This window comes from Prosopis cineraria, unplaced genomic scaffold, assembly GCF_029017545.1.
Source record: "Prosopis cineraria cultivar Desert tree isolate PC_DT_omini unplaced genomic scaffold, ASM2901754v1 PC14, whole genome shotgun sequence".
NCBI classification, from domain to species: Eukaryota; Viridiplantae; Streptophyta; class Magnoliopsida; order Fabales; family Fabaceae; genus Prosopis; species Prosopis cineraria.
Window position 1 is genome coordinate 23,060,904 of NW_026555345.1, and position 7,516 is coordinate 23,068,419.

The window sequence follows — 7,516 nt, forward strand, 5'->3', positions numbered from 1 at the left end:
CTTTTAATTTTTAAAAATGATATAATGTTGCTCATATTATTAATAAAAGTTGACTTCAACCATTAATTGGCCAAAAAATGACATAAAAATTATAAACAAATTACAGAAAATGATTCAAAAATTATAGACAAGAATCCAAAAAACTAAAGAAAAGAATCAAGTAAATTTTCTTGATCATTTTCTATAGTTTTGTAAAATTCTTTTATGTCATTTTTTTAATCAACAAATAGTGAAAGTTAACCTTTGTTAATAGTAGGGGCAACATTGTAACAAAAATAAATTTAGAACCCCATACGATCGAGAATTTAGGTCTCGTTTGATTATTAAAAAGAAATGAAATGAAATAAATTAAAAAAATAAGACAAAAATAAACTAAATTGTCTATCCTCTCATGGTTAGCATAATAAAACTCATTAATATATATTACAAATATATGAATTATAATACTCTTCAAAAATCTCATAAATCGTAATTTTCAACCCTATGAATTAAATTACTCCTCCCATTTATGAATGTGTTTACCTATCCTCTTTTATTATTTTATTTTTTTACTTTATTTTTTTAATTTATTCCATTCTTTTATAGTAATCAAACGGGACCTTATAATTTAAGGACTAAATTACTATTTCACCCTTAAATCTAAATTGTAACGAAGAGAATTTTAGATTGAAGACGAGCACACTCCGATGAGAATTGGATTAGCACGTAAGTCAGTTGATTCATTCCAGTCCCCAGGAAAATACCCAAACAAAAGGGAAGCCACAGACTAGGCCATATGCAAACATTCGAAGCGGTTCTTGATTTATCTTCTCAAGAACAAATATCAAACCTTGTGAGTAAACTAAACCAATGAAAGGAATGGAATGGGGAAAAAATTCAATCAAACCGATATAAAGATTCTACGGGGAAAAAAGAAAGTCATACACGTGAGACTAGACGCCAGAAGGACATATTTGGAAACAGAATTTCAAGGAATGATCACATGGAACGAAATGAAAGGTGAGGTTGGTTAGAATTCAGTAAAAAGTCAAGAGTTTCTCCTACAATGGCGCCTCACAAGATTTGAGTTTGACTCTGTGTGCCCCTTTAATCGGAGGTTAGAAGTGACAAATGTTGCCGTTCCTACTTAATCTTGGAACCCGTTGCTTATTACTCCTTCACTTGAGATTATGTTTAAGCATAAGACTCCTCCATAAAATTAACTCGCTTGAACTCTTTCCTCCATGAATGGGATTTATTATGCTGGAAGAAGAGGAAAAGAGACAGACCTGAGATTTGAATTACTGGATTGCTCAATAAAGAATCGGTCGTAGCCTCATCTTGAAAAAAGCAAAAGAGCTTATCAAATTCATCTTTTGCTTTGGATTGCTTTCGTTCTATTCTTTGGTGGATTATTATAGTTCAAAATGACATGCAAACCTCCAACTCGTTTCTCTTAGTTTGGTGCCGGCCGAAGTTTGTTTCACATAAATGAGAAATTGGTGGCTTCACTTATTATTAATGAAGATATTACTCAATTATGGACCCTTTTCTCTTTAGTCAAGATGGTTACTGTGAATAATTTTTCACCTTTTGACGACATGTGCCCTATCTTTAAAACTTTTAGGAGTTAACTTTTTGGATTAACTCTATTCTTTTACTTCTTTAGTTTGATTTCATTTCTATTGATATGACTTTGATTTCAATTAAAAAAAAAATACGCCTTCATAAATTCTCATCAAATTTTTAAAGGTGCAAATTAACCTACTTATTTTCAAAAATTATCATATCTAGATCATCAAATCTAATCTGACAATGCAAAGTTGCAGTGTTCCCTCCAAAATGGAGAGAAACCACTTCTTCGCAAGTTTCATCCCCCGTCCTTTAACCTTTCGACTTATTGGACAAAAGGAATCAACTCATAGGGGTGTTGGTAACAAAAAAATTCCTTCAAATGGTATATTTACATCTACAAACAGATAAAATTAACAATCATTAAAATTTATCATATATATAGAGAGACCGCGCGCGCGCATAGTTTCACTGTTCAGTGAACTAATAGTAGTTTTTCCGAGTTCCATGCTATAACCTGACCCATGACCATTAACCATGGAAAAAATAGTAAATCTATTTTTACTCCATAATCTGAGGCAGTGTTTCAAGAATTAGTTGATTTTCCCCCTTTTGGTTGTTTTGTTTTGTTTTGTTTTTTAAACCAACGGTCACAGCATAAACTTTCCGCAAATGACATTAAAATTTAAAAACACACAAGTTACTCAAGTTCTACAAATTGCATATTGGATAGTCAAGGAAGAAACAGCTCATACTGAAATAAGATAAAATCAGTAACTTTTGAATCCCTTCAGCCAATATGGCGAACCTTTAAAATTGACTTCAGAGTCCTCTATGATAGTTTAAGCACTTTTAGATGCAATTAGATTCTCAATCATGTCAGCTGCTTCTTGAACGGTGGTAATTTTCTGGGCACTTTCTTCTTCCACGCTAATACCAAACTCCTCTTCAAGTCCCATCACAATTTCAACCTGCAAAAATTTTGAAATGCAAGTCAAAATGATTTAACAGCATGGAAGAAAATCATGCTAAACAAGTTATGCTGACAAAAGTCATGAAGACTCAAAACTAGGACAACCTAAGCGGCCCAATTTTTTTTTTGGCAAAAAAAAAAACATATTTGTTACTACAAGGTAAGGAGTTTGATTGACGATGCAGATACTGCAAAAGCATTGTCAAAAGATAGCCCTGTTACTCCTGTATACCAACCAACAGCCAGCTTTTACCAGTCAAATCCATATGGGCCAGCAAGTAACCCGGTTTTGAGAAGGGGTCAAAAAAACATAAGACATGGGCCTTTTTGACCCACACCTCGTGAAGAGTTGAGGAGTTTGGATTTCTATTTAGAGTTTCTACTCAGCTACTCTCTAGTCTATAGATGTCCCCTCTTGTTGTGAGCAGAGCAGCTACAATCAATTTTTATTTTGACGTGAATGTTCAAATATTTTATAGCATGAACAAAGCAAGGACAAAAGTGACATTACCGTGTCAAGAGAATCAGCTCCAAGTGCAGCAAATTTGGACTCCCCATCGACGGTGGAGCCTTCTGGCAGTGCCAATTGTTTCTTGACTATCGCACACACCTTGTCAACTGTCTCTGGTTTAGCCTGCTCAAAATTCAAAATTTCTTGCCAATCACATAATATGATTACTTATTACAGAAGTCAGGCCACGATAGTACTAGACAGAAAATGTCAAGTTTTCTGCGATTCCAGCATGCTTTGTCATGAAGATGGTTCAGAACAGTGTCAGCTTTTACAATGCAGACAGGCGCATACATGATATCCAACTTAAAAAATTATGGTGCAGGAGCAACCTTTTCTATTTTTTGGGAGTTACAAACAACATTTCTACAGAGTTTATTTAAATTAAAAAATTTATAATTAAAATTAAAAAAATTAATTAATATAACGTAATTTATATTTAAATTTTTTTTAAATTAATTAGATAAATTAAAATTTATTTAAATAATTTAACTTAAAAGTCAGTTAAAATTTTTAATGATTAAAATAAATATAAATTTTTTTATCTATTTTTTAATTAATTAATAAGTAAAAAATATTAAATTTAAAATTATAATTAATAAATAAAATATATTAAATATTTAATAATTAATTATAGAGTGGTATAAAATAAATTATTAATTATTAAAATCATCAAATCCACTAATTTGCCACTGATGGACATTTATTCAATATTGTACGCTCACATGAATTTAACACATGGCATTGTTCTCTCTCACTCTCTCCTCGCCATTGTATCTTTTCTTCTTCGTCCTCCTCCTTCACTGATAAAACAATCCCACTCTTTCACTCTCTCTCCTCACCATCATATATTCTTCTCTCTCTCCTTACCACTGTGAGTCCACTTCCACCAGGGAATGCTTATACCAGACAAGCATCTCTCTCCTCCCTCTCCCTTACCTCTAGTGTGTCTTCTCTTTCATTCTCTCGCTCCCCCTCCTCACCGTCTGTGAATATTGGGAGCTCCCATGCATATGATGGAGGTTCATCGGAACACCTTGCCATCAACTCTCAGTTCACTTGTGTATGGAACTTGGCAAGAAGAGCCCTTCAACTCTATTTTAAGAGATCGTGGGCTCTATTTTAAGAGCTCAAAAACAGGGGCAGGAAGAAGGAGATCGCAGAGTGTGAAGAATCTTAAATCTAACTAACAATATAATGGCTGAGATGGAACCTCCCATTTTAAATGCTTTAATGGCTGCCCTCAAGTGTGCTCAAGCTGAAAGTGTAGAGCTCGGGAGGTCACAGGAGCAAGAAAGTAACACACACAGGAAGAAAGAGAGCTCGTGGTAGATAAATGAGAAGAGAGAGAAAGCAAAAAAATTTAATAGCCAATTAATGCTTCCAAAAGGCAAACATTAACGCTAAGGGAAAAAAGCCAGGTCCGGTGGCTTCTCAAAAAACGCTCGTTTAACCTTGACTGAGGTTGAAATTTTTTGCTAATCTAAACAATATTTTTTAAACTTTTTATATCCTAAACTTAGTTTGATCTATTCTAAATGAGGTTAGAAGTTAATCCAAACATGCACATAATTGACTGGAATAGAGCTGTTAACTAAAAGGCAAGATGAAAAATTTAAAACTAAAGATATTGTTAAAAACAGATCACTATAAACAAAGGAAAAACAAGATGACGGTTTATTTCTTAAAAACTTACTGCACATTTAACTTGAAACCGAGATGACCTTGACTTCAATTGAATGGATGGAAAAGTTTTCCCTTTAATTGAAAGGGAAACTGAGTTTGGGTTAGAGATCCCAGAAAGAGAGGCCTGTTTTCGCATCCAAAAAGAAGAATTTAATGAGGCATTGGAAGAAGTACATATTTAGAATTTAGAAGTAACCAAAAACACAGAAAAAAACCAAAAACAGGAATAACTTCCTCTTGTGAAGTCATTAAACACACCAAAATCAATAATTAAATTGCTAATTATACGTACAACAGAAACTAAGAAGCAGTTAACGAGATAATCACTTATTATACTGAAAAATGAGAAATTTCATCTAAGATAATTACATCTTTTCCATCAAAACAACAGTTAACTGACATAGACTTATCATCAACTCTGGATAGTACATAGACAAGGTTACCGTGCGATCGGTCATGACTCTGTTAAAGCATGTGGTTGAGTAGAATATTTCAAAGGAAATGACCCAAAGAAGACCTAGTAAAATTCAAAAGATTTTAGAGTTAATTGACTACTAACTACTAATATAAAACCAGGCAAGAAGTTTAGTCTTCCAATAAATAGTTCAGTTCCCTTCGAAGTTTGATTTGGTTAGCCTAGTTACAGACCAAGATTTGAACAAATAAATATGCCAATCATATTTATAGAGAAAAACAAGCAAGAAAAACTCACTTTCTACAGACTGTTATACGACATATCTCCTAGAAATGCACATCACATCAAAATCTGAGACATAAACGAGTCTCCGGCTCAATTTCAAAATAGATAGAAAGAAATAAAAAAAAATGGTTTCCAAAACAGATTAGTACTAAAAGTCACGGAGTTCAATTGACACTATGTCTACTCTAAGACATGGTGCACACAAGAACCTGAGTTAAATTTGTTCCAGCTAAATGCATACGATCCGAACAGATTTAAAACAGAACACAGACTAAGAACCATTGGCACACATTTCACAAACACGGTCGCCAGCGAAATCTAGCTAAATCAATCGGCGAAGCAAAGAAAAGGAAGAAGAAAGAGTTGGATTGCAATACCGGTCTGTGGTTAAAACAGCTGGAGAGAGAGGTCGCGCACATGGTAGTTCCGGTTATGGAGGCCATTTGAGAGAGAGATCTGATCTGAGATTGGAAAAAAGGAAAAAGATGAGAGGAAGGAAGGAAGGTGAAGGCGGAGACCACGAAGAGCGTGCGCGTCTCTGTGTGGGGTTTTAGAAATGAAGAAAAAGTAGGTCTTTATATTTGCTTTCTTCGTCCTGACACGTCCAGGTTAGTTGGCTTCGTAAACATCGAAGTTGATGGGCAGTGTTCCGCTACAACCAGGTTTTAATAATGAGATTTATAAAATCCTCCATCGAGTCCTAATTATAGGAGACGCTTACTATAAAGATTTTTTAATTTTTAATATAAAATATTTAGTAGGTTATTGATAATATTTTTTTCAATATTAACTTTATTTAAATTTATTAACCATGAGAAAAAATACTGTTTAAAGTATTAATTATATTTTTCAACATTAACTTTATTTAAATTTATTAATTATAAAAAAAATGTCATGTAAATAAATTTGTTCATTTAAATAGGAGTAAAATTAAAAACTTATTGCTATTTTTTAGAAAAAGTTAATGGTTTCACCATCTTTATTTGATTCTAGTGAGGTAGTTCAAAATGTCTTATAATAGAGATTGAAAATAATAGTTATTAATTTTTATTGGTATTAATTAGAAAAAATAATAATAAAATCCTTTTGAAAGATAATAAAATGTCTTATATCATAAATAACAATTTAGTCCTTAAAAATGCCACAAATTTCCTGAAGTCTTTTGGAGCCTTTTTTTCATTAATAAATTTATATAAATTATCAAATTATCCTTGTTAAAAATAATGGTTAACAAATTTTATTTAAATATTCACAATTTTTCTTCTTATATTGGCAACAATGTAACAGTAAATCATAATTTTACATGTTAAATTTCTTATTTTTTGTTACATTATTATGAGTATAAAAAGAAAAATTGTGAATATTTAAACAAAATTTGTAAATTATTTATTTTTAAGAAGGATAATTTAATAATTTATATAAATTTATTAATGAAAGAAAAGTCCCAAGAGACTTCAAGAAAATTATGACATTTTAAGGGACCAAATTATTATTTATATATTTTAAAGGAATTTTATTATTATTTTTTATTAATTATTAATAAAATCATGAGAATCAAAATTTGAACTTAAACCCTTATAAGATGTGAATCATATGTTCATTAATTGAGTCAACTTTTTTAAGCCAACCTACTCATAATAAATATATATTCCTTGCAATTAGTCCTTAATGTATAAGGAAAATTATGAAAACTTTTGTTGTGTAAAGTTAGTTTGTTTTGTTTTGTTTTTATTTGTTTATTATGGTTGTATTCCAAGATAGCAATTTATTGTAGTTATTAATTGTAAAAAAGGGTAAAAATTAAAAAATTATATATATATATATATATATATTAATTTTAAAAATGTAACTAACATTTTATAATGAGCGTGAGTTGGTTAATTTTATCTTATAATATTAAGAAGCAAATGGAGTATCTATATTTGGTTGAGCGGATGGAACTCTCAAAACCCAAACAAGACTTTGCAAAAGCTTGTTAGCAGTTGAATCATTCAATTTTATTTTATTTTTTTCCTGGCCAAACAATTCAATGTATTTGGCAGTTTTAACTTGTGAGATTGCATGCTTTATAGGATTCCAATATTGTGCGATTAAC

General features: G+C 31.4%; 1 protein-coding gene across 1 annotated transcript; it reads right to left on the minus strand.

The window, feature by feature from the left end:
- Window positions 1-2,201: 2,201 nt before the first annotated feature.
- Window positions 2,202-5,989, minus strand: LOC129292256 (acyl carrier protein 1, chloroplastic-like). The gene is made up of 4 exons (XM_054929824.1): window positions 5,799-5,989; window positions 4,732-4,845; window positions 3,036-3,158; window positions 2,202-2,522 (listed from the first exon to the last, which is right to left on the minus strand). The coding sequence occupies exons 1-4, from the start codon at window positions 5,862-5,864 to the stop codon at window positions 2,394-2,396; spliced, it is 432 nt and encodes a 143-aa protein (XP_054785799.1). The 5' UTR covers window positions 5,865-5,989; the 3' UTR covers window positions 2,202-2,393.
- Window positions 5,990-7,516: the final 1,527 nt, after the last annotated feature.